Source organism: Hemiscyllium ocellatum, chromosome 13, assembly GCF_020745735.1.
Source record: "Hemiscyllium ocellatum isolate sHemOce1 chromosome 13, sHemOce1.pat.X.cur, whole genome shotgun sequence".
Lineage (NCBI taxonomy): Eukaryota > Metazoa > Chordata > Chondrichthyes > Orectolobiformes > Hemiscylliidae > Hemiscyllium > Hemiscyllium ocellatum.
Window position 1 is genome coordinate 59,467,889 of NC_083413.1, and position 27,914 is coordinate 59,495,802.

At 41.3% G+C, this 27,914-nt stretch overlaps 1 protein-coding gene across 1 annotated transcript in view; it reads left to right on the plus strand.

Annotated features, from left to right (window-relative positions):
• Positions 1–27,914, plus strand: part of wdfy1 (WD repeat and FYVE domain containing 1) — an 83,262-nt gene that overhangs the window by 42,548 nt on the left and 12,800 nt on the right. Inside the window, exons 7-9 of the mRNA XM_060834859.1 lie at positions 3,115–3,241; positions 13,564–13,669; positions 21,826–21,927. Coding sequence (XP_060690842.1) covers positions 3,115–3,241; positions 13,564–13,669; positions 21,826–21,927 — 335 coding nt within the window. The remainder of the gene's footprint in view (positions 1–3,114; positions 3,242–13,563; positions 13,670–21,825; positions 21,928–27,914) is intronic.

Genomic DNA, 27,914 nt, shown 5'->3' on the forward strand with positions numbered 1-27,914 from the left:
CAGATCTCTGCTGGCTTTCGTTTATTGTCCTGCATTTTTCCAAGTGCCAATTAATTTTTGTTCCAGATCAAGTTATCAAAATTTTCCCACAGATCTTAAGTTAATGGTCTGAAGTTGCAGAATTTATCCCCCTCTCCTTTGCTTAATGGGAAGGTAACATAAGATGCACTTTCAACCATATGTCTGTGCTATTACTTGGACTAGGTAAAAAAAAATGTACTGAAGATGCTGGAAACCAGAGTCTAGATTAGAGTGGTGCTGGAAAAGCACAGCAGGTCAGGCAGCATCTGAGGAGCAGGAAAAATGACATTTCGGACAAAAGCCCGTCATCAGGAATAGACTCTATTCCTGATAGTCTTGTAATAGACTACCTGTTTGCATCTCTGCAGGTTGCATGACTATACCATACAGCTCATCTGCTAAAATCCTATGCAGGATCTTGTTAGCTCTAGACTTGTTGATTCCAATGCTCCTAGAGCTGGCTCCATATCCTTCACCTTAAATAAGTTTCCATTTGTATCCTAACTCACGCCAAGTGCTGCTTGCACGTTAACTTTGCGCTTGCTGACTTCTGTATCTCCCAATTAAGTATGTCTTCATGCTAACATTTTCATCCTGATTTACAATCTGTCCTTATGTCTGCAATTTCTGAGACCGACTATGATCAAAAATAAAAAAGCAACTCATTGCAGATGCTGGCAATTTGAAATCAAAAGAAACACACTGGAAAGACTTAGTTCAGGCAGCATCTATGCAGAGAAAGAGTCAATGTTTTGGTTCAATGGCCTTTCATTTTCTGATGACAGGACATTTATTGAATGGTTAGCTCTGTTACCTTCCAAGATATTTTCGTTCATGAAAAGTCTGGTGCATTACTGACTGTATTCATAGCACCACGAGAAGATGTGCTTTCAGCTGCCTAGGATTTAAACTCTTAAGTTCCTCCATAAAGAGGTGGTGAGGACTGCAAATGCTGAGGAATTCAGTCGGTAAAGTGTGACACTGAAAAAAGCACAGCTTTTCATCACTTCCACACTTCATCAGGACTGTGCAGTGTTATGCCTGAAGTGTCAACTCTCTTGCCTGATCTGTTGTGCTTCTTCCAGTATCACACTTTTTACTGACTCCAAGTTCCTCAACAAACCTCCCTGCCTCTCCTTAAGCTTCTGTACAAATATCACTTAGCACAACAGAACTTGAGTATTGCTGAAAAAGATGCATTTTGTCAAAGATTTTCATCTTGCACTCAGCAGGATAACTCATGCGAAACACCAATATATAAGGAAAGTGATGATTTTTATGCTGTAGGAGAAGAGATTACTCATTTGGTAGTGGTATTAACATTAGGAATGCACCAGTTAGATGATGACTGAGCATTAACTGCCAAGTTTTTTTTTTATAAATGTTAAGCCAGGCAGGTTGAATCTGGTGAGAAATTGCCCTGTGAAAGGACCAGAAATTGGTTGTTGCTTTTTTTTTTAAAACTGTCGATCACAATTAAACTGATGCATCCTCTGAATCATGTCTGTCAATCCATAGTCCACTTGCAAGCAGATAGTACTTTTTAATATTCATATTGCAATAAAGGTTTTGGTTTTCTTTTACTTGGGTATTGTTGATGCCTGTTTGAGTCAGGCAGCCACCAGCTGCTGTGTGAGTTCAGCATTTGCTGACTGTAGCTGCTGGTGTGTACAGAGAGAAAAGTCAAACCTTAAACTTTACAATTCCTTTATGAATGTGTTAAACTGTGCACTTATTTCTAATGTGTTCTGTTACAAATTAGACCTTATATATTTTCCCACATTAAAAACCTATTCATATACCCACTTGAGTCCCCTGACACTCCCGAGCAGTCACCGTATCTGATTAGGATAACAGTTTTGCTGCTATTGAGGAGAGCTGACGCTGCGTATGCTCTCTTTCCCCACATCTCCATGTCCCTGAAGTAGGGTTTTATTTCTGCAATGGTGAGTCTCCAAGATCGTCTTCTCACCTTTTCCTTTATCTCTCTCGAGTCGTGGTGTCTTTTTCTCCGCTGGCTCAGGCTCATTTGCTTTTTGCATGTCTTTACTTCATTGGCTCTGGACCATGGAGCTAGTAACATTACCTTGTTGCGCCCAGTCCAAATAAGGCTTTTGCATTACTTCCTCTTTCTTTCTTTTTCTGCAGAATATGGTTGGTACGAAGCAGTACCCAGACTCCGGTCAGTCTCAGTTCACAAGTGGGTTTCCTCTGCATGTCGCTGAGCATTCCTAGCCCCTGTCAGCGTTTGGTACCCCGTCCCCCTGCAGCCTCCTGGTTGGGTGTATTGGCCCTGCTAAACTGCCAATAGTGTTTCTATACTCTTCAGAGGGTCAGTGTGGACTTGTTGAGCTAAATCGTCTGTTTTTCCACTGTATGTAGGGATTCTGTGATCTCATTTCAGGAGCATGTCTTTGACTGGTTTTCCCCGTGTGTCTCTGTACAGCACCCTGGCGAACAGAATTTTCTTGCTAAGTGTCCTAAGAGTGCAAGACTTGAAGCTTTGTCCAAAATGTGCAATTTTCAGCAAAATTCATGCTTAATGAGCCATAATCTCAGTGAATGGCAAAGCATATGGTCAGCTGACTTAATATCCCCTTTAGTGTTTTTTGTTAAATTTTGTTAGGTCTCAGTGTTGGGAAGTGTCTTGTGATGCTCTGCTATATTAAGAAGCTGCATAAATGCTTGATGTGATTGCAATGTTCTAGCCCTTGGCACCACTTCTATTCTGAGAGAGCACTTGAAGCTTATGATCCCACTATCCAGAATTTCTACGCATTATTTCCTTTGATAACTGAGGTTGTCCCCCACTTGGACTGGTTGACATTTTCGTCTTTTTAAAAACAAGTTTGTATTTAATATGAATAAATATCCTGTGCTGTCGTGGGATGCTTGATTTGGAAGCCTCTGTGGAAGTGGGTTCCATTTTCATGCATTAATGCATCCAGTTCCCTCGCCACATAACCTTAACCTGAATAAAATAATGTGTATTGTGTTGATGAATGCAGTGACAGATATTTTTGCTACATCATTTTATATTTTATGCTAGCTCATTTGCCTTTGAATCACTCCTTTTCTCTTCACTCTTAACAGGCAGTATTGGATCTCTTTGGTGGGATCCTATCCACCGACTGCTGTTCTCTGGAGCATCTGACCACAGCATTATCATGTGGGACATTGGTGGGATGAAAGGCAGGACTATATTGCTTCAGGGTCATCAGTAAGTGATGAGTCATATTCATGCTACCGTCCCACCCTTTTACTGAAAACTTCTCTATTATCTCTCACTATTTCAAAGGTCAGTCTTAAAACGTTGATAACTGCTGTCATGTGTTAATGAGTTAACATTCCAAATTAGCTTTGATTTGAATTTTAGTGTCTCTCTGTCTCTGTCTCTCGCTCTCTGTCACTGTCTCGCTCTCTGTCACTGTGTGGGGCTCTTTCTCTCTGTCTCTCTCTTTCTTTTTTTTTTCTCTTTTTTTTCTCTTTTTTTTTTCTCGTTCCCCCGCTCTCGTTCCCCCGCTCTCGCTCTCGCTCTCTCCTCAACAGAATTACGTTTAGCTACTCCATAAACAAAAAACGTTCCTTCGAGGCACGCTCACTGCCTTTCAGCCAAATCGCTGTTTCGGCCATTTTGGGGTCAACTGCAGTGTTGTGGCTCTGGTCTTGTGTGTAGACCACACCAAGGAATGATGGCAGATTTCCTACCCTAAAAGGGGACAGATGGGTTTTAATGACAATCATTACACAGTTAGGCCATTAAGACAGCTTTTAATTCCAGATTTTGTTGAATTCAGATTTCACCATCTGTCTAATCCAGTGGCAGTAGCATTCTCACTGTCTCCCCTATTATCCATACGTCAGAATGACAAATCCTGAACAGCAAATATTAATGCACATAACAATTTTAGGTTAGTTCATCTGTCTTCTGATTCTGACCTCTTCACACTCTATGCCATCTTTTAAATTCACCTCTCTCCAAGCTTTGGTTCACTGCTGATCCTTTCTCCATTGCCTTAATGTTTTTTGTACTTTTTATTTAAAGCACTTTGAGGTTTTTCTCTACATTTTTGAGGCATAATAGTTGTTGAATAATTCTGTGATACCTCGATTTATTTACTTTCTGCAGCTAGCTGGTTTGACAGAATATGATATTTTTAGCCTTCATTTTTAAAAAAAAAAAGATGAACAAAATCTTTCAACCGCCTCTTAGCTTGCCCGTCTCAAAGTAGACTGGAAAAAGCTAGTCACTCTCCAACAGTTCCTGCCAAATTCCTAATCGGTCTGACATTAAGCTCATCTCTTTCATGTCCTTCTTACTGTTCCATTTTTAAATCTGTTTACTTTTTCTGCACCACTATGATCCACCTCTTCTTCCAGCCCACAAACCTTGGCATCTTGTATTTTTAAATGGGTGATTTATTTATGGATCAGCACTAACAGTCACCATAATCTTAGGATCTACAAACATGTTGTTCAGGTCTGGTGAGGCTGTTTAACAAGGAATGGTTGTCAGAAGAAAAATAAATCAATTGATTGTTGTTCCTTGTGCAATGACATTGATTTGGGCCTTATCTGTCTAAATGTGGACAGTTTGTCCCTTCCTTATACAGTCCCTCCTCCTATCTTTTAATAACTAGGCATCATTTCAAATGCAGTCATTTTTTCCTCAAATCGTAAAATTATATTGCACAGATGGAGACCATTAAGCCCATTATGTTCCATTGCATGATGAAAACAATAAAATAGCAAACCTTTTGTGTTTCACATTTTAAATTCACGTTGTTATTGAAAGTGTACCCTCTCTGTGGGACAATTCTAGCTTTTCTTTCATGGGAATACTACTGTGCCTGGGTAAGCTCCTTTTTTCTCTGCAGGGGACTGGACATTGCATATGAATGTATATAACTTATAGTGAGCCTAAGTGAGGTACATTATCAACCCAACTGGTAGTCCTAAATGAACAACCAATTTAATTCTCAGCACATTTTGGGATTTTTGGAGTAAATGCAATGCAATAGCAGAATTAGATCTGAAGTTGGATGCTGTGCCACATGTGATAGACAAACACTGAGTAAAGTTAGTACTCTGCCTGTTTTCAATCGCTGAAATGATGTGCTGTTTGACACACTCCATCAGTAGTTTGGACACTGTTCATGCAGGTCAGGCAGCATCTAAGGAGCAGGAGATTCTCCTGCTCCTTGGATGCTGCCTGTCCTGCTGCACTTTTCCAGCAACATATTTTCAGCTCTGATCTCCAGCATCTGCAGTCCTTACTTTCTCTACTGTTCATGCAGTCCTAATGGCACAACTCAACCAATTTGACCTTAAGCAATAGCTGTGGATTAATTGTTCCCTGGTACAATCACCACAGCAACCCATTTTGGCATCCATGTAGCAACCAAATACTTAGTGAGCCTAAGTGAGGTACATTCTCATGCAGTATAAACCTTTGTTCCCTTCTGAAAGTTGGTATTCTTGCATCTGTCCTGATTGCATGATATCAACCTTCAATGGATGTCTGTTTTTGGATATTTAGAAAATATAATTGATATGATTATGAAGGTAAATTAACCAAAATTATTCACATTTCTTAAATGTGGCATTTTTTTTCCTCTTCAGAGTAGATTACACCTGCTACAACCCAACTATTAATCTTCAGGGCACCAAAAAACACACATACTTTTCATATTTTAATAATATCTGCTACCCAAGTAATGTTTAAATAATAATGATGCTGTTAGTTTTGACTCATTGCATTGGGTAGAATCTATAAAAGCAAATTACCAAGCAAGAACTTTGCAAGACTAATTTTTCTAGAATCAAATCTTAAAACCAAATATCAGTGATCTTTAAATGCAACTTTCAGTTTGTTCTTCAGGAAACAACTTCTCTCAGTTTTTTTTCCAATGAAAATGCACAATCATACAATTGTTTCTGTCCTAATTTGATCACTTTGAACCAAAGAATTTAACCTCTGTTAAACTGGACCAGTACTTTTCATGTTGGATATTGTTACAAAGAGTATTTTTAAAATATATATCATTTAGTACTAAACTTAGTGGTGAGTGTTCTGAATATATTATTATTTGGAAATGTTGATTCTAAAGTGAAAGGCTGATGCAAAGCTTTAAATTTGATTTGTATTTCTAGATTGTGGAGTTAATAAAGAATAGACATGGATGTTTTAAACTTCATTTTAGATTGTGGTTCATGGAGGGTTTAATTCTGTTCGTTAGAGAGAAAGGATAGTAGAAAGAAGAAAAACTGTTATTGCCTAGTGACAAAAGTCCATCAATCCAGGGTTAGAATCCTCCAGAATCATTGACAGTGTGCTGATGTGGCAGTACAGAAACTTGCAAAGTTAGTTCCATGCTCTTGCTTCTTGATTTCAGTATTGAGCTGATCCTCCTTCAGCCAGCCAGACCTTTTGATGTTCAGTTATCTTTCTGTGGAGCCTTTCACTGGCTTGAAAGAAGTACAGAATGCTTCATCCGAAAATGTCTCTGACCAATCCATTCCAAAGTCACAGCTCACCGTAGCTGCAGGAGGAAAAGTAACTGCTTTTCTTTAAGTTAAACGCTGAGAAGAGGCATCTTATCCTGGGGAGAATAGCAGCACACATTTCTATCTCTCTTTCTCTGTGTGCCTGTGTCTCTCTAACCCGTTTCCAACTCCAAACTGCTCACTTAGCTGAGAACCATACTTCACTTAAGTAATTCCTTGGCTCTTGATCATCTGTATATTGTGGGAACCCATAACCACAAAACCGTTCTCAATGGGTAACCACTTCCTTGCTGTCAAATTATGCAGCCATCCTGGTAAATTTCTGAGGATTAAAAGGACTTTCTTGTTGCAGTGCACAGTTTTTAAAAACCTAAAAAATCAAAAGACAAGGCCTTTGTGCTGGAGATTGCTGTCTAGGGGGCATCTGTTGCAATCCTCTCCAGGAAACCAGATGTGAAGACAATCTTTGTAGAAGCACTTTTTTGCAGCGGTTAATTGCTGTTATGAGACTTAAATGTCCAACAGCACAGCCAGCCACTTTGATAGCTTCTGTGAAAGGCTAAGTAGATCATGTAAATGTGGGGTGCCAAACCGGAGAGGTCATTACACTAATCCTCTCACCCAGGTCTGTGAGGTGAGCAAGGTGCTAGATGGATAGGATGCCAGCTGAATGTACGAGTGCATAGATAGTTTGAAGGTGCATAGTGTCTAATGTGTGTGGGGCCAGGGTCAGGCTGGTGGCTGGCAGAGTATCGCTTTGTATCAGAGGATTGCCTGGTCCAGCAATGGTGTGCCTATCATAAGTTTAATTTCCCAGGGATTCACCTGGAGTCTGCTGTGTCAGGGGTTCCATGTGCTCCTGATGTGCAACTCCAGTCTACGTTGCTGAAGTAACTATCTGGCCATCCAAGTTATGTGGAGGTGCCAGTGGGATGAACAAAGTCAGAAGTCACATGATACCAGGTTATACTCCAACTGATTGATTTGAAATCACAAGCTTTCAGAGCTCTCCTCCTTCATCAGGTGAAGGGGCAGTGTTTTGAAAGCTTGTGATTTCAAATAAACCAGTTGCTCTATAACCTGGGATAGTGTGACTTCTGACTTGATCCAAGATAACTAGACATTCCAAGTTTTTGAATTGTTAAATAAAAATAAATGTTAGACAAACACAATTGATTTGCAAACATATGAAAGTAAAAACAGTGGGCTTGCATTTTAGTCCAAGACCATTATTAAGAAAGAGGATTCTGGGTAATCCAAGATGGAGGACGGGAAAAATTGCTGGCTGTAAGAGCTGCTCCTTTTTTATTTTGAGGTATTTTAGGTGTTGGAGGTGATTTTCTCGAATTCTAGGAGCAGCAATTACTGTTTTAAATGCTACTGCATTGTTTTGGAACTTGAGGAAAGAAAAAGTCAAAACAACAGCAGTTTAAAAGGGAGAAGAGCAGACACAGGAAGCTCATGGTGAGGAGAGAGAGAGAGAGAGGACCTGCACAGTTAATGCCTTTGCTGTTTGAATTTGTGTATCGCTGGACATCGGCGTGCATCTGGGAAAATTAACAAACAGTGAAATTCACAACTAATCTTGGAGGAACTGTTGGGCGAAGTTCACAGCACAGAATTAGACAAGTTAATTGTTTTAAGTCTGTCCAAGAGAGAGGCTGCAGTAGTGGGTACAGTGGATTCTTTCTTGATTTTGTGTTTTTGGAGATAAGTCTCTTGATTAAACCTAAATTAATAGCCATGGCTTATATTTTAACCTGGGGCAGTGTTTGTAGCGGAATAAGACAGTGTTATTTTCTGGGTCTGTAGATTGTAAGGAGCAAAAATGGCCTTTGCAGTGATATGTACTTCGTCAGATGTGGGAGTTTAAAGAAAGTTTAAAGGTTACTGCGGATTATATCTGCCATAAATGCTGTTGGCTATGAATCTTATCAGATCAAGTGGATCGGTTGGAGAAACGAATAGAAGCGATGAGGAATTTGCAACAGCAACAGTATGTGATGGATGGCAGTTATGGAAGGGGGTGGGGGAAGTCTCAGATACAGTCACATAGATGCGTTAACTCCAGGAAGGGTAAGACAGGAGGCAACTAGAGCAGGAGTCTTTTGTGGATATATCCATTTCAAATAGGTATGCTGTTTTGGAAAATGTAAGGGGTGATGGATTCTCAGGGGAACGTAGCACGAACAGCCAAGTTTCTGGTATTGAGACTGGCTCTAATGCAAACGAGGGTACGTCGGCTTCCAAGAGATCAATTGTGTTAGGGGATTCTGTATTCCGAGGTACAGACAGACGTTTCTGTGGCCAGCAGAGAAAAAGCAGAATGGTGTGTTGTTTCTCTGGAGCCAGGATCAAGGATGTCTCAGAGAGGGTGCAGAATGTTTTCATGGTGGGGGGGGGGGGGGGGTGCAGCTTGAGGTCATTGTCCACATTGGAACCAACAACATAAGAAGGGAAAAGATTGAGACTCTGTAGGGAGATTACAGAGAGTTAGGTAGAAATTTAAAAAGGAGGTCCTCAAGGGTAGTAATATCTGGATTACTCCCAGTGCTACGAGCTAGTGAGGGTAGGAAAAGGAGGATAGAGCAGATGAATGCATGGCTGAGGAGCTGGTGAATGGGAGAAGGATTCACATTTTTGAATCATTGGAATCTCTTTTGGGGTAGAAGTGACCTGTACAAGAAGGACGGATTGCACCTAAATTGGAAGGGGACTAATGTACTGGCAGGGAAATTTGCTAGAACTGCTTGGGAGGATTTAAACTAGGAAGGTGGAGGGGTGGGGCCCAGGGAGATGGTGAGAAAAGAGATCAGTCTGTGACTGGTACAGCTGAGAACAGACGTGAGTGAAACAGTCAAGGCAGGCAGGGACAAGGTAGGACTAATAAATTAAACTGCATTTATTTCAATGCAAGGGGCATAACAGGGAAGGCAGATGAATTCAGGATGTGGTTAGGAACATGGGACTGGGATATCTTAGCTATTACGGAAACATGGCTCAGGGATGGGCAGGACTGGCAGCTTAATGTTCCAGGATACAAATGCTACAGGAAGGATAGAAAGGGAGGCTAAAGAGGAGGGGGAGTGGCATTTTTGATAAGGGATAGCATTACAGCTGAGGAAGGATATTCCTGGAAATACATCCAGGGAATTACTTGGGTGGAATGAGAAATAAGAAAGGGATGATCACCTTATTGGGATTGTATTATAGACCCCCCCAATAGTCAGCGAGAAATTGAGAAACAAACTTGTAAGGAGATCTCAGCTATCTGTAAGAATAATAGGGTAGTTATGGTAGGGGATTTTAACTTTCCAAATATCGCCTGGGACTGCCATAGTGTTAAAGATTTAGATGGAGAGGAATTTTCTGATTCAGTGTGTGGATGTACCTACTAGAGAAGGTGCAAAACTTGACTTACTCTTGGGAAATAAGGAAGGGCAGGTGACTGAGGTGTCAGTGGGGGAGCACTTTGGGGCCAGTGACCATAATTCTATTTGTTTTAAAATAATGATGGAAAAGGATAGACCAGATCTAAAAGTTGAAGTCCTAAATTGGAGAAAGGCCAATTTGATAATATTAGGCAAGAACTTTCGAAAGCTGATTGGAGGCAGATGTTCGCAGGTAAAGGGACGACTGGAAAATGGGAAGCCTTCAGAAATGAGATAGCAAGAATCCAGAGAAAGTATATTCCTGTCAGAGTGAAAGGGAAGGCTGGTAGGTATAGGGAATGCTAGATGACTAAAGAAATTGAGGGTTTGGTTAAGAAAAAGAAGGAAGCATATGTCAGGTATAGACAGGATAGATCGAGTGAATCCTTAGAGTATAAAGAAAGTAGGAGTATACTTAAGAGGAAAATCAGGAGGGCAAAACGGGGACATGAGATAGCTTTGGCAAACAATTAAGGAGAATCCAAAGGGTTTTTACAAATATATTAAGGACAAAAAAGTAACTAGGGAGAGAATAGGGCCCCTCAAAGATCAGCAAGGTGGCTTTTGTGTGGAGCCACAGAAAATGGGGAGATACTAAATGAATATTTTGCATCAGTATTTACTGTGGAAAAGGATATGGAAAATATAGATTATAGGGAAATAGACGGTGACATCTTGCAAAATGTCCAGATTACAGAGGTGGAAGTGCTGGATGTCTTGAAACGGTTAAAGGTGGATAAATCCCCAGGACCTGATCAGGTGTACCTGAGAACTCTGTGGGAAGCTAGAGAAGTGATTGCTGGACCTCTTGCTGAGATATTTGTATCATCGATAGTCACAGGTGAAGTGCCGGAAGACTGGAGGTTGACAAACGTGGTGTGACTGTTTAAGAAGGGCGGTAAAGACAAGCCAGGGAACTATAGACCGGTGAGCCTGACCTCAGTGGTGGGCAAGTTGTTGGAGGGAATCCTGAGGGGCAGGATATACATGTATTTGGAAAGGCAAGGACTGATTCGGGATAGTCAACATGGCTTTGTGCGTGGGAAATCATGTCTCACAAACTTGATTGAGTTTTTTGAAGAAGTAACAAAGAAGATTGATGAGGGCAGAGGAGTAGATATGATCTATATGGACTTCAGTAAAGCGTTCGACAAGGTTCCCCATGGGAGACTGATTAGCAAGGTTAGATCTCATGGAATACAGGGAGAACCAGCCATTTGGATACAGAACTTTCTCAGGGGTAGAAGACAGAGGGTGGTGGTGGAGGGTTGTTTTTCAGACTCGAAGCCTGTGACCAGTGGAGTGCTACAAGGATTGGTGCTGGGCCCTCTACTTTTTGTCATTTATATAAACGATTTGGATGCGAGGATAAGAGGTACAGTTCGTAATTTTGCAGATGATACCCAAATTGGAGATGTAGTTACCTCAGATTACAACAGGATCTTGACCAGATGGGCCAAGGGGCTGAGAAGTGGCAGATGAAGTTTAATTCAGATAAATGCGAGTTGCTGCATTTTGGGAAAGCAAATCTTAGCAGGATTTTTACACTTAATGGTAAGGTCCTACAGAGTGTTGCTGAACAAAGACCTTGGAGTGCAGGTTCATAGATCCTTGAAAGTGGTGTCGCAGGTAGATAGGGTGGTGAAGAAGGCGTTTGGTATGTTTTCCTTTATTGGTCAGAGTATTGAGTACAGGAGTTGAGAGGTCATGTTGCAGCTGTACAGGACATCGGTTAGGCCACTGTTGGAATATTGCGTGCAATTCCTGCATGAGGTCCATAGCCTTTAATGTTATGACACTTCAAATGCCCAACAAAATACCTGTTTTAAAGATTCTGAGGTTTCCTGCCTTAACCCTCCACCATCCTCCTGGGTATAAAGGCTTTTCCTCCTTCTGCGCCCACCTTCTCCACCACACCCGGCCCCAACTATCACCATCAGCACCAACTCCTCTTCACCCTTATTCAGATCAGCACATAAACTTGTGTGAGTTTCTAATGCTGAAAATGTGTTGCTGGTTAAAGCACAGCAGGTTAGGCAGCATCCAAGGAACAGGAAATTCGACGTTTCGGGCCAGAGCCCTTCATCAGGAATGAGTTTCTGTTGCTCCTTGCAAGTATATCTTTTTGAAAATGCTACTTTTTATAGTTTTGAGCATTCTGTTGTGCCAGCTCCGTGCATTGGAGTCAGCAACAGTTGTAAGTTGCCCACAAAGTGGCCATATTTCCGACAGACAGGCTGTTTATCTAGCTTACAGACGTTGTATGAGTCCAATTGGACATTGAGCTACAGGCCACAATGTGCTCTGCACCCTCCCAGTGTTCAACTCTGAACCTGCTGTACATATTTAAGTTGCATTTCTCCTCGATTTCACCTTGATTTAGCTTAGATTGACTTATATTATTGAAGATGTAAATAATTCTCATAACTGCTGCTAGTTCTTAAAATATTGGCTCTAAAAATCAGTGTGTGTAGAATTATGTGCACAATTATGTTTTCAAAGTTTAATCTATTAAAATCAAAAATGGTTGTAGCTACATTTTGAAGTTTGTTAGATGTAGGTTTATGTAAATTGATGTTATGTTGGCTAAATCTTTCTTCAAGTCAAACTAAAATGTAATGAATTAATTTTTTCAATTGAGGACTTTCTTTTTTTGTGGAACTGATTACATATGATCAGGACAAGTTACTGTGAAAACTAACATGTTATGAACAGTGGTGAAAGTGAGGACTGCAGATTCTGGAGGTTTGAGTTGAGAGTGTGGTGCTGGAAAAGCACAGCGGTCAAGCAGCATCCGAGGAGCACGAAAATCCATGTTTTGGGCAAAAGCCCTTCATCAGGAATGAGGCTGTGTGTTGCTGTTTGATATTATGCGGCACAGCACAGTTGAATCATCTTTTGTATTTCTAACTAACTAAATTTGTTTGGATATTTTAACTTAGAGAAAAGATCCAATCTTTATATATTTTGTGTACACATTCAGAGTTGTACCTATGCACAAACATCAGGGCGGCACGGTGGCACAGTGGTTAGCACTGCTGCCTCTCAGCGTCAGGGACCCGGGTTCAATTTGCACATTCCCCCCATCTCTGTGTGGGTTTCCTCTGGTTGCTCCGGTTTCTTCCCACAGTCCAAATGATGCGCAGGTTAGGTGAATTGGCCATGCTAAGTACCTGTAGTGTTAGGTGAAAGGGTAAATGCAGGGGAGTGGATCTAGGTGGGTTGCTCTTCGGAGGGTCGGTGTGGACTTGTTGGGCCAAAGGTCCTGTTTCCACACCGTAAGTAATCTAATCTAATCTAATCTCACTTTGATCCATCAAACTAATAGCTTGATTGCAGAAATCTCTACATTACATAGTTAGCAATGGTATACCCTCTGCATCAAAGGGATCAAAGTCTGCGTGAAATATTGTTAAACCATTGAATGAAGAATAAATAACCTTAAATTAAGATAAGTTATTCGGTGGAAATTCTTTAGCCTATCCGATGATGCCTGTTTGACTCTGCCAAAAGCATTTTGATAAAAATGCTGTAGCTGAATTCAATAGATGCATATTTTAGTAATGGGACTCTTATGTTTAACAAATTTCTGATTTGTTTACAGTGACAAAGTGCAATCTCTCTGCTACTTGCAACTAACACGGCAGCTGATTTCCTGTGCTGCTGATGGAGGTATTGTAGTTTGGAACATGGATGTTCAGAGAGAAGAGGTAATGAACTTAATGTTTCCTCAAAGATCTTATCATACGAAATATACCATGCATCCAATTTTCAAATTTATCTAAATCTGTGTAAATGTTGAATATGAATTATCTAAAGGTGGACAGAAAGGTAACCAGTTCACTCTTTATCCAAATAAAAGCAAAGTTTTGTAGATGCTGGAAATTTGAAACAAACACTGAATGCTTGAGAAGCTTAACAGGATTGGCAGCATTGGTGGAGTGAGGAACAGTTAATATCTTGAATCTGGTATGATTTTCCTTCAGAGCAGATGACTCCAAGTGTTCACTCTGTTTCTTTTTCTCTTGGGCAGCATTGTGGTTCAGTGGTTAGCACTGCTGCCTCACAGCAGCAGGGACCTAGGTTCACTTCCAGGTGTGAGTGCTCTGGTTTCCTCCCACAGTCTAAAGATTAGCAGGTTAGGTGGATTTGTCATGCTAAATTCTCCCATAATATCCAGGATAGTACTGGCTAGGTGGGCTAACTATATAATACGTGTCGAGTGACAGGGAGAGGGTGAGAGACTCTTTGGAGGGTTAGTGCAGACTCGATGGGCTGAGTGGCTTCTTTCAGCACTATAGGGATTCTATGATTCTGCGAAAATCATGAACTTTCCCTTGCACTGTGTATTGCATTTCCATGGCCATGCTGCATTTACCTGTGCTACTACCTTAGTCCAGGCTGGCTGAGCCTGCTGGCATGGTCTCTTTCCCCTTGCCAGCAGGAATAAGCAGTAACCTTCCTTCTATCACGGTGACCACCAGCACCACCTGTTAATAGATCAAGGAGCTGGCCTGCCTTTCTAGATTTCTCCTCAGGAGAACTAGACTGCAAAAGGCAGTTCATGGCCCAAAATGCTTTGGAGCTGGGCTTTAAGCATGGTGGCAAATATCTCTCAGTCCTGGCAGTGGTGAGCACATCCAGGTGGAAGTGAGTACTGCAGACACTGGAAATCAGAGTCTAGATTAGAGTGATGCTGGAAAAGCACATGAGGTAAGGACAGCATCTGAGGAGCAGGAAAATTGACGTTTAGGGCAAAAGCCCTTTATCAGGAATCCTGATAAGACAATAGACAATAGGTGCAGGAGTAGGCCATTCTGCCCTTCGAGCCTGCACTACCATTCAATATGATCATGGCTGATCATCCTTAATCAGTATCCGGTTCCTGCCTTATCTCCATAACCCTTGATTCCACTATCCTTGAGAGCTCTATCCAGTTCTTTCTTAAATTAATCCAGAGACTGGGCCTCCACTGCCCTCTGGGGCAGAGCATTCCACACAGCCACCACTCTCTGGGTGAAGAAGTTTCTCCTCATCTCTGTCCTAAATGGTCTACCATATATTTTTAAGCTGTGTCCTCTGGTTCAGCACTCCCCCATCAGCGGAATCATGTTTCCTGCCTCCAGAGTGTTCAATCCTTTAATAATCTTATATGTCTCAATCAGATCCCCTCTCAATCTTCTAAACTCAAGGGTATACAAGCCCAGTCGCTCCAGTCTTTCAGCGTAAGGTTGTCCCGCGATTCCAGGAATTGGCCTCGTGAACCTACGCTGCACTCCCTCAATAGCCAGAATGTCTTTCCTCAAATTTGGAGACCAGAATTGCACACAGTACTCCAGGTGTGGTCTCACCAGGGCCCTATACAGCTCCAGAAGAACCTATTTGCTTCTATACTCAATCCCTCTTGTTATGAAGGCCAGCATGCTATTAGCCTTCTTCACTACCTGCTGTATCTGCATGCTTACCTTTATTGACTGATGTACAAGAACATCCAGATCTCTTTGTACTGCCCCTTTACCTAAATTGATTCCATTTAGGTAGTAATCTGCCTTTCTGTTCTTGCCACCAAAGTGGATAACCATACATTTATCCACATTAAACTGCATCTGCCCACTCATCTAACTTGTCCAGGTCACCCTGTAATCTCCTAACATCCTCCTCACATTCCACCCTGCCATCCAGCTTTGTATCATCAGCAAATTTGCTAATGTTATTACTAATACCATCTTCTATATCATTAACATATATTGTGAAAAGCTGCGGTCCCAGCACTGATCCCTGCGGTATCCCACTGGTCACTGCCTGCCATTCAGAAATGGAGCCGTTTATCACTACTCTTTTTTGTTTCCTATCAGCCAACCAGCTTTCAATCCAAGTTAGTACTTTGCCCCCAATACCATGCACCCTAATTTTGCTCACTAACCTCCTATGTGGGACTTTATCAAAAGCTTTCTGAAAGTCCAGGTACACTACATCTAATGGATCTCCCTCGTCCATCTTCAGAGTTACATCCTCGAAATATTCCAGAAGATTAGTCAAGCATGATTTCCCCTTCATAAATCCATGCTGACTCTGACCTATCCTGTTAGTACTATCCCGATATGTTGTAATTTCATCCTTTATAATAGACTGCAGCATCTTTCCCACCACTGAGGTCAGACTAACTGGTCTATAATTTCCTGCTTTCTCTCTCCCACATTTCTTAAAAAGTGGTACAATAGTAACCACCCTCCAATCCACAGGAACTGATTCCGAACCTACCGAACTCTGGAAAATAATCACCAACGCATCCACGATTTCTCGAGCCACCTCCTTCAGTACCCTAGGATGTAAACCATCAGGCCCCAGGGACTTATCAGCCTTCAGACCTAACAGTCTCTCCAACACCAATTCCTGGCAAATATAAATTCCCTTCAGTTCAGGTCCTTCAGCCACTGTTACCTCTGGGAGATTGCTTGTGTCTTCCCCAGTGAACACAGATTTGAAGTACCAATTCAATTCTTCTGCCATTTCATTGTTCCCTGTAAAATATTCTTCTGTTTCTGTCTTCAAGGGCCCAATTTTAGTCTTAACCATTTTTTTGCCTTTCACATACCTAAAAAAGTTTTTGCTATCCTCCTTTATATTTTTGGCCAGTTTACCTTCGTACCTCAGTTTTTCTCTGTGTATTTCCTTCTTAGTAATCCTCTGTTGTTCTTTAAAAGCTTCACAGTCCTCTGTTTTCCCACTTATCTTTGCTATGTTATACTTATTCTCTTTTAACTTTATATGTTTCTTAACTTCCCTCGTCAGCCTCGGCCACCCCTGCCTCCTCTTAGGATCTATCTTCCTTTTTGAATGAACTGATCCTGCATCTTCTGCATTATACACAGAAATATCCACCATTGTTGCTCCACTGCCATCCCTGCGAGGGTATTGCACCATTGAACTTTGGCCAGCTCCTTCCTCAGCCCCATAGTTTCCTTTATTCAACAGAAATAGTCACTTCCGATTGTACCCTCTCCCTCTCAAACTGCAATTGAAGAGCTTTTGCCCAAAACATCGATTTTCCTGCTCCTCAGATGCTGCCTGACTGCTGTGCTTTACCAGCACCACTCTAATGTAGCAGTGAGCACATTTGCCTCTCCATCTGCATCGTTCTACAAGGTGACAGCAGAGAAGCCAGTTGCATGAAGTTTCACAACATCCTTTCGAATTATACACACTATTCCAAAAGTGGTCTAACCAATGTCCTGTACAGCCACATGACCTCTCAACTCCTATACTCAATGTGCTGACCAATAAAGGAAAGCATACCAAACCCTGCCTTCACTGTCCTATCTACCTGTGACTCTACTTTCAAGGAATTATGAACCTGCACTCCAAGATCTTTGTTCAGCAACACACCCCAGGACCTTACCATTTAAGCGTATAAGACCTGTCCTGATTTACAAAGATGTTGTCAGGTTGGAGGGTTTGAGCAGTAGCGAGAGGCTGAGTAAGCTAGGGCCGTTTTCCCTGGAACATCGGAGGCTGAGGGGTGACCTTATAGAGGGGCATGGATAGGGTAAATCGACAAAGTCTTTTCACTGAGGTGTTGGAGTCCAGAACTTGAAGGTATGGTTTAAGGCGAGAGGGGAAAGATTTAAAAAGGGCCTAAGGGGCAACTATTTCATGCAGAGGATGTTGTGTGTGTAGAATGAGATGCAGAGGAAGTGATGGAGGCTGGTACAATTACAATATGTAAAAGGCACCTGAATGGGTATATGAATAGGATGGGCTTAGAGAGATATGGACCAAGTGGGACCAGATTAATTTAGGATATCTGGTCGGCATGGATGAGTTGGACCAAAGGGAATGTTTCCATGCTGTACATCTCTATGACTAATGAGATAAAGAGCAGAGAAAAGTCAAATGGGGCCATGGCAAACTGCAGACCATGAATCTCGCTCTCAAAAAAACATTTTATTGGAAAATGGAAAAATTCAATTCTTAGATTTTAAAAATGTTGCCAGCTCTGAACTGAGTAACAGTGGAGTAATTAGCTTAACCTTACTGCAAGAACAAAAAGTGGAAACCATTCTATTAGAGGATTATTGCTTCTGTAGCCTACCAGACAAGAGATGGTGAATGTAGGTTTAAAAGGAAGTGGCCATGCTTCTGAAGTATCAACCACTTCCATATGGAAGTTCAGAGGAATGAGGGGGATATCTCCACAGAACCCTCTAAAACTTCAACAAGACAGGTTAAGCGCAGGAAGGATAATCACAATGAGAGCAGGGAGTCCAGAATCAGGAGTCACAGTCTAAGGATATGGGAGTTAAAACCCTTAGGGGTGAGATGAGAAATTCACTACCACAGAGAGAAGATCGCGCATGATTACAGGAAGGAGTTGGATATAGCACTTGGGGCTAAAGGGATCACGGGGCAAAAGGATATGGGGTAAATGCTGGAACAGGTGTTGAGTTGCCATGATCATGATGAATGGTGGGATAGGTTTGAGAGGCTGAGTGGCCTGCTGCTGCTCCTGTTTTCTATGTTTCTAAATCTATCACCATTTCTCTCTCATGTATGTCCTCTAGTTTTAGACCTCCCGGTTAGTGGAAACAACCCATTGTAATCAAATAACTTTGCTCCACCTCTTCATTTATTTTTAAGCATCTTAAATATTCCATGGTTATTAATAAAGATGTGGAGGTGCCAATGCCAGGCTGGATGGCCAAAGTCAGGTGATGAAGGAGCAGTGCTCTGAAAGCTTGTGATTTCAAGTAAACCTGTTGGACTATAACCTGGTGTCTTCTGACTGTAATATTTTTTGTTTTTCATAGAGACTCTTTTTCTCCAAGTAATTGTTTATAATTTCCTCATACAGCACAATATTGTTGTAAATCTTTACTATGTGGACAATGAATTTCCTTTTAATAGTTTTCAACTTTAGGAACATCTTTTACATAAAGACAAAGAAGACGTGCTTTTAATTAAGCTCATGACATTGCATGTAAAGCGAAATTCATCTGAGTGAGAGCTGTAATTTTTGGTTGCATATCACTCAGCTGCTCCTTACAATGGGTTTCTGTGCATGGATATCTAGTTTGGTTGTTCACATAAATGACCTGGATACTGAAAGTTAAATATAGACACTAAAAGTAGTGAAGGTGATAGAAATGAAGGCTGTATCTTAAACATTATATAAAATCAAAATTTCAAGAAAAATCATTCAGTAACAAAATAATGCAAGAAATAGTTGGTTCAGGCAGCATCTCTGGAGAGAGAAACTGTTAACATTTTAAGGTCAATGATTGCATTATCTGACTTTAGCTAGTACCTCCAGTGAGGATTCTTCTATTACCAATCTCTTTACATCACATTGGATAAGAAAAATAAACATTTTTTCCCATCTTCCTCGAAATTAGCTTCACGTTAAACTTTAATTCCTTTCCTTGATAACTGACCAGTTTCTCACTAATTTTGAGGAGTAATTTAATTCTTTTCCCCCACACTCCCTACCATTCCCATCCAACCTCATCACAAGCAACTACTTTCTCAGAGACTATTTCCAAGTGTGTACTGCATCATGGGTGGAAATGTTTTGTTTCTAACTAGGACTTACGCATTGTTAAATTAGTTTTCTCTAGCCTTGTGCTTCCTTTTTGTCCAGTTTATATAACTCACTTACTTCAACCATGTCTGTGCCCCTCCCTTATTTTTCTGGTTGTGGTAAATTCCCCACTCTCTCGGCTTTTCTTCAAAAAGGAAAAAGAATTAGCAAAATAAAGTTTGAAAAGAGACCTGGAATTAATTGTGAATTCCGCACTGACATACTCCATTTAAACTGAGTTAATTAGAACCTCACTGGACTTGTGTTAAGGTTGTCCTGATTACAGATTTATCTGTCTGCCTACCACTGTATTATCAACTTTGTTCAATTCTGGAGCAAAGGAAGTCAGAAACCAGATTTTTCAAAAATTAAAATCGGTTTTCTGATCATTATCAATTGCTGCAATTTGCTGTTCAAATTCAGCATTCTGAAGTACCCCACAATGCTGCTGTCCCTTAGGCCAGTGCAAGCTTGCCTAGTCAATCAACAGCTTGTCCTTGGGGAATTACCAGTAAATCCTGTCTTGGTGTTTCTAGTTTGCTTTATGACTCACTTTCCTTTAAACTTCAAAAAACTCATTTTCTTTTTAATCACATCTTTCCCAATCTCGTTGTTTCTAACCATTCTCTAACATTTTGAAAAGTTAAATCAAGGTAGGAGTTTCATGGTAGGGCCTTAAGGAGTGTGGTGGAACAGAGGGACCTTGGAATTCAGGTGCACAGTCTCTGAAAGTGGAGTCACAGGTAGACAGGTCAACTCTCTGCACACTGGCCTTCATCAGCCAGGGCATTGTGTAAAGAAGTTGAGAAGTTATGCTGCAGTTTTACAGGATGTTGGTGAGCCCGCACTTGGAGTATTGTGTTCAGTTTTGGTCACCTTGCTATCGGAAGGATCTTATTAAACTGGAAAGAGTGCTGAAGAAATTTACAAGAATGTTGCCAGGACTCAATAGTCTGAGTTAAAGGGAGAGGTTGGACAAGCTAGGACTTTTTTCTTTAGACCATAGGAGAGGGGGGGATTTTATAGAGATGTAAAGATCATGAGAGGCATGGATAGGGTGAATGCACGCAGTCTTTTTCCCAGGGTTGGGGAATCAAGCACTAGAGGACATCCGTTTAAGGCTAGAGGGGGAAAGAATAAAAGGGAACCTGAAGGGGCAACTTTTTTCAACCGGGTGTGGTACAGGTATGGAATGAGCTGCCAGTGGAAATGGTTGAGGTGGGTACATTAACAACATTTAAAAGGCATTAACAAATACATGGGTGGAACAGTTTAGAGGGATATGGGCCAAGTGCAGGGAAACTGAGTTAGCGTGGATGGACATTTTGGTCGGCATGGACCAGTTTGGGCCAAAGGGCCTGTCTCCGTGCGGTAAGACTTTGACTCTCTAGGCTGTTTGCTTACTATTTATTATCAGTTCGTTTTGAAGAGTTAATTATATGTTTTATGAACTTTGATGTTTGTTCTCTACATGTCAACAAATCACATGTTTAAAATCCTGATCAGCAATATCCTTGTTGAAATCCTACTGGAACCAACCATATCAGTGATGTTCCTGATTTGCAGTCATTTGGACTCCAGCTAGCCTGGAATCTTAAACTTTTCCTGTGCGTTTTTAATTTTGCATGAATGTTTAACACATTGTATGTGGTTCAATTATATTTTAAAAAACTGTACAAAGTGATACACATATCACTGGCAGTGACAAGTAAAAACTAATCAAATGCTGGTATATTTAGTTAGATCAGTGGAAGCTCTGCTGAATCTGAGTAATATCACATTTGGAGCAGCAACTATATCCAGTTCCATTTGTTACACTGTAAAAGGGCTGTTAAGAATGGGGTAATATCGAGCTGAGCACCAATTTATGAGCGATTCGTGTTTAAGGAGAATGTCTGATGAGAAAAGATTTGAATTAGCTCACTCTCTGCAGCTGTGTGTGTAGTGGGAGAATTTTCTCACTACGTTTGTGTTATTTCAGAGCATAATTGGAGCATGTAACTTTTTGTGGCAGGAAAATGGGGTAGAAGCCTCCTCTGCTCGTTTTCTGCCACAGGATTCTACTGAAATTTACTCTCCCTTTTGGCTTTTCCTGCAATTCACCCACAGAATATAAATAAAAAGCCCACTTAACCAAACTGTTCAAATTGAGTATGCCAAGTTATGTTATATTAATGATGAAATGATAGATTTTCTGGTTTCTGACTTGCCTTCAATACTTCCAAGTGCAAAGCAACAGCATCACTGTTTGCTCCATTTTTCTTCCAACTTTTAATTGTTGTTTTGTAGGCTCCCCAGTGGCAGGAAAGTGATTCTTGTCAAAACTGTAAACAGCCGTTCTTCTGGAACTTAAAACAGATGTGGGACACAAAGAGCCTTGGTTTGCGACAGGTATGTGGGGTAAATCTAAAATATTTGACGGTTTTATCAGATGATTGATACCGTAAATGCTTGTTTCAAAATATTTCTGGTGTTCTAGAATTTCTTGGTTCATTCATGGGATGTAGGCATCACTGGTTTTGCCAGCCTTTATTGCCCATCTCTAATTACCCTTGAGAACATGGTGAGCTGCTTTCTCGAACCTCTGCAGACAATGGGGTGCAGGTGTGGTTTAGAACAGGGCTTTTGAGCTATTGCCTTTGGCCACATATACTCTCCTGAACCTTAGTTTTTCTATGACATGTTGAGGGATGCTTCTTCAGGTCAGCACTCTTCAGATTTCAGAATCCATGATGTACCATTGATCTTGCAAGCTTACCAAGTTGTGATCAATACACAACAGTTTAAGCATTCAGATAAGAGGATAATTTTGTACTGAATGTTAGAATGTATCACGATGATGTGTGTGTATGTGCATTGTCTCATCACCATTTTCTGTAAGCTGTTGAACACTCCGAGGGGAGCATAGTTTGTTCAAGTGCAATGTTACTGTGGATTCTGGAACCTTGGTTGATCTTGTTGACATTTTTCTCTTGCAATATTTCATAGCTTGATGTAGGAAGCATTCATCCTGAGCTGTTTAAATACTTTAGTGCTAAAGAGGGTCCTCCATCCTTGCAAATGGGCAAATCAAGAGGTGAGTACAGTAAAGATATGATATATCATTACTGAACAGCCTGGGGACACCATTCCCCATTCCAGCCCAAACAATAAACAAGTCAAGCCTTAACGCAACCAAGAAAATAAAAACTGAGAAGACTACCACTCACTTTGGCTTTTGCCTGCACCACTCTCTGCAGATCCCATAATATCCTTGGTCCAGACATCGACAGAAGAGCTTATTTCCAAAGGTGAGGTGAAAGCAACTGCTCTTGACATCAGGGAGCATTGGAGAAAGTGAGGACTGCACATGCTGGTGATTAGGGTCTGGAGTGAGGTGCTGGAAAAGCACAGCAGGTCAGCAGCATCCAAGGAGCAGGAGAATCTACAATTCGGGCAAGAGCCCTTCAACAGGAATGCGGCTTGAGTGGAGAGGGAGGGGAGATAAAAGAGAGGGTGTGTGGCTGGGGAGTGTGATATTCAGACTGAGGTGGGGGTAATGGTGATAGGGTAAATGGGAGCATTGGATCCAGTGTGGCATAAAGAAGCCTTTCTTACCTGATGTTTAAGTTGCTGAGAATTGGGCTCTCGAGATTTGGGTGTGGCAGGGATTTATGGTGATAAGTTCTTCAATGGTGGAATCCTATCTAGTGCAAAGAAAGATAATTGTGATTATTGGGGGCCAATCATCTCAGATGACAACATTGGTATAACAGTTTCTCAGGGCAGTATTCTAGGTTTAGCATCCTCGGCTGTTCCAACTATGGTTTCATCCCATCATGAGATCAGAAGTGAGGATACTTGATAATTATGCAGAATTGGTTCCACATGTAATGCTCAAATATTGACAGTCTATGCCTGAGCGCAACAGGGCAGCATTCAGATGAGCGGCAAGTTTTACCGGACGTCTCCAACACAATGTGCATCTCAAACAAGATAGTCTAACTACTTACCTATGATATTCAATGACAGTGCTTTAGCTGAATCCCCAGTGTGAACATCCTTTTGATTAGCAATGGCAAGAAGATTAATAGGACTATTTATACACACACCCTGGCTACCAGAGTACATAAGAGAATTTTTATTTAATGTAGCGAATAACTTATTTGCTTACACTCCAAAGTTGGTCCATCATTTGAAAGGCGCTAGTCCCAAGCCTGATGGGTAGTCTCCATTTGTTTGGATGAGTGTACCTCATGTGTGAAGAAGCTCACGCCATCTAAGTCAAAGCACGTTACTGAAACAGGACCCTGTCTACCATTTAAACATTCATTATGGGACACTGTGGTTTCAATGTGTACCATCTACAAGATGCAATGCAGCAATCCTCTTCAACAGCACTTGCTGACCTGTAGCACTTAACTGCCTAGAAAATGGAGGGCAGTGGATTTACAAAAATACCACCATGAGCAATTTCTCCTCCAGGCCACACATCATCTTGACTTAGAAATATTCTGCCATCCCTTTACTGGGTTAAGTGGGGCGATAGCGATATAGTGGCCATGTCTTTGGACTAGTAATCCAGAATCCCAGGCTAATATTCTGAAGACATATGTTCGAATCGCACGATAGGTGGTGAAGTTTGATTCTGTAGAAATCTGGGATAAACAGCTAGTCTAATGCTGACCAAATAATCATTGCTCATTTGTTGTAAAAACCTGTTTGCTAAAAAGGACATTAGTGAACCAAAGGAAATCTGCCATCCTTATCTACTCTGGTTTTTACGTCACTCCAGATCCCTAGGAATATGGTTGACTCTTAACTGTCTTCTGAACATTGAGATGGTGAACATCGTAACTAGTCAACAATGCCCACATCGCATTGACAAACCAAAATAAACTTGGAGACCATGACCAAATGGGACCTTGGGTATATCTACACAATACAGGTTGCAGTCTTTCCACCCATTCCCAAGAATAATTAAGGATGGACAGTAAGTGCGGGTCGTTCCAATAATGCTCATATCTGATTAAGGGATAAAGGAAAACATTCTTAATGGGTCCAGACATAATAGCTGGAATAGGTAGGGAAAGTAAATCTAATCTAAAAGTGACTGAAAATATTCTGTGGAAATGCCACAGATGCAAGGTCAATCAAACTATCAATCTGTTCAGACTGCATCTAAATAAGAAACACTGAATATTCTGACTATTGTCAAATACAGGACAGAAGCCAAACCAGAAGGCATTTCCCTTTTGAGAAGTGTGACCAATAATATACAACTTGGAGGGGTCTCAACCAACATGAGCAATACTGGTTTGTCACACTGAGGAAAAGGAGAAAAAGGCACTATTCATTTCCCAAAAAAGAAAATATTGCAGAAAATCCATTTGGTCAGAGGAAGAAACAAACCAGTCATTGTAACTGAAACAAAAGGGACATTAACAAGAGAAACTACAGCCTACTGAAATCCAAGACTAATGAACTGAGTTCAGGCAGGCGGTTCTTTTCCCAGAAAGTGATGAAACCAAAACCTGATTTAGCTCATGTAGAGAGACATCGAACAAGGTAACACTTTTTTTTCCCCCAAGAATAGTCTCCCAAAATAATGATAAAACTCCTTATAAGTCTGTTAGAACTGGAAAACATGAGTTCAGGCATTCCTTAATTTTTGGAAAAAAGACTCTCAATCCTGAGCAACTGTCATACCAGGATGTACATGATGCTCAATTGTAGTCATTCTGTAAAATGAAGGGCTTAAGATTAACAAAAAAATGGCTACTTCTCAGCTAAATGCAAGAGAATGATCTTGTTCAATTAGAAAGACAATCTGATTGATAATTGGGAGTCTCTAGAACTACATCCTAAAAATTATGGATGTCCAGATAGGTTTATGGTTTGGGAGTCCCAGAGATTAAATGATCATTATTCTAGGGCTTCAGCGATTGAACTGAAACTGAATGTTTGAGAGTTTTTAAAAAAAATGTAATCCCAAAGGTTTGTTTTAACCAGCTAATGCTGACCTATGTTAATTAATATTTTATAAGCGATAACTACAACTCTATGGTATTGTTTGATGAAATACTGTATGTAAAACAGAAAGGTGTTCTTCCAAAATTGTGACTTCAAAACCCTAGGAAACTTAAGATTTCCAATATATTAGTAGTGAAACATAATAAAATAACATAGAGTCGTAGAGTCATAGAGGTATACAGCATGGAAACAGACCCTTCGGTCCAACCCGTCCATGTTGACCAGATATGCCAACCCAATCTAGTCCCACCTGCCAGCACCCGGCCCATATCCCTCCAAACCCTTTCTATTTATATATACATTCAAATGCCTCTTAAATGTTGCAATTGTACCAGCCTCCACCACATCCTCTGGCAGCTCATACCACCCTCTGTGAAAAGGTTGCCCCTTAGGTCTCTTTTATATCTTCCCCCTCTCACCCTAAACCTATGCCCTCTAGTTCTGGACTCCCTGATCCCAGGGAAAAGACTGTCTGTTTATCCTTTCCATGCCCCTCATAATTTTGTAAACCTCTAACAATGGTCCAGATCTCTCAAAGAGCAGTAATTGTCTTTGTGTGACCATTCTGTTTAAACTTTCACCTACCTTGTTGCTCCTCATTTCTTGCCCTGTCTTCCAAGCGTGGGAACACAGTATGCCATCAAAAACTTCAGTTTGACATAGAATCATGGGGAAGAACTGATTGTCCGTCTTTTATTGGTGAATGTATAAGTGGATCAATGCATGAAGGGTAAGGAAAAGGACAAACTCTAGAAAGTTGATATTGTTTGAGAAGAATAGCAGGTTAGTGTGTGAGTTAGGGAATGGGTGTTAGTTAAGTTAGGGTTAGAGTGGCGGACAGCTTATGTAATCAGGAGGGCTTGTTGGAGGATCGAGGTAGACAGGTGGTCAGGTGTAAGGGAACAGTCAAAGTTGATGAGTAAATTTGGTTGGTCAATGTGAATAATTGGAGTTCAGTTCTATGGTTATTGAGCAATTGGCCTAGACATTTTCTGCATAGCATTTCAGTGGATAACAATCCAGATCAGTGAACTGTCCAAAGCCTCTGGGCCAAAGTTGGAAACTTTTGTGGCGAGCAGGGGAATTCTCTATTGGAAGTTCAAACTTCATGGGCAAGTCGACAGAAGTTAGAGGTGACAGCTTAGATTGGACATCTCCAGTTGTATTTCAGTTTTCAGCAATCTTGAGACTGAAAACTCGTGCCAATATTGTTAATATTGAGAAGTTTAAGAATCTTAAAGTGCTTGTATAATCAAAGCCTCCCCACTAAAGATAATGGCTAGCAAAAAACGTACTTTCATAAATGAGGCAGACCTAGGAACATAAGCCAAATTCACTGGTTGACTTAAGTGAGGGTGCAAAATGTGGAAATGGATGAATCCAATGAAGACAATGGGAGTTATGGGAATGCATTCGCCTCTCTTCAGTGTGAAGGCTCCAGTATCAAATATTGCTGCAATATCAGAAAATCTGACTGATCTGTAAACTGAGCATAGTTCATAACTTTTTGCGGAGCAGGATGAGATGTGCTCACCTTTCTTCCAGAAAGTGCACAGCGAGAGCTCCGTGCTTAGCAGCCTGAAGGAAGATGCTGGCTTGGTAACTTCATCTCAATCTGACATCCTGAGGATCAATAAATCCATTTATGTCAGACTGTATGACACAAAGCCCACAGATAGCATAGCTTCCCAGTCGTTCCTGTCCTTTATCATAGAGTCCTAGCACATGAGAGAGGCTGGACAAGCTGTAATCTCTGGATGAGCTGAACAAGACCCTCTGGTCCTTTTGAAAAGAATAAAACTCCAGAAGTGACCGCCTATTGGCCAGGTTGTATTCAGTTCTGTGGGGCTGGATTAACAGCTGGGTCAGGTCTGCTACGGGACTGGTGATTCACCTCAGCTAAGCAGGGCAGGATGAGCTCAGAGATTCTCATGCTCCTCAGGGATACAATTGCCTAAGTTCAGGACAGGGGGATAGATGCCTGCCTAGTCAGCCTGGACCTGAAGAAAGCCTTTGACAGGATATTGCATACCTACATGTGGGACATGCTCTCTCCTGACTTGCTTCTGTGTTCCATGGAGCTTTTTGCTGAGTCCATCAGGAAGGATGTGAGCCTGAGAGGGGAGACTGTTCCAGGCTGTGGAGCCCTGCAGGTGAAAGCCTCCGTGTACGTGAATGACATCACCAATCCACTGTCAGTGCCCAGTTTGAACTGCCCTCTGGAACCGAGGCAAGGGCGAAGCCATGTTGTTTGGGAGCTGGGCTGACCAATCCTTTACCCCCTTCACCATCAGGACAGATCACCTGAAGGTTCTGGGAGCATGATTCGGAGGGGTCGTGGTGTGCACAACATACTCGGGAGGAGC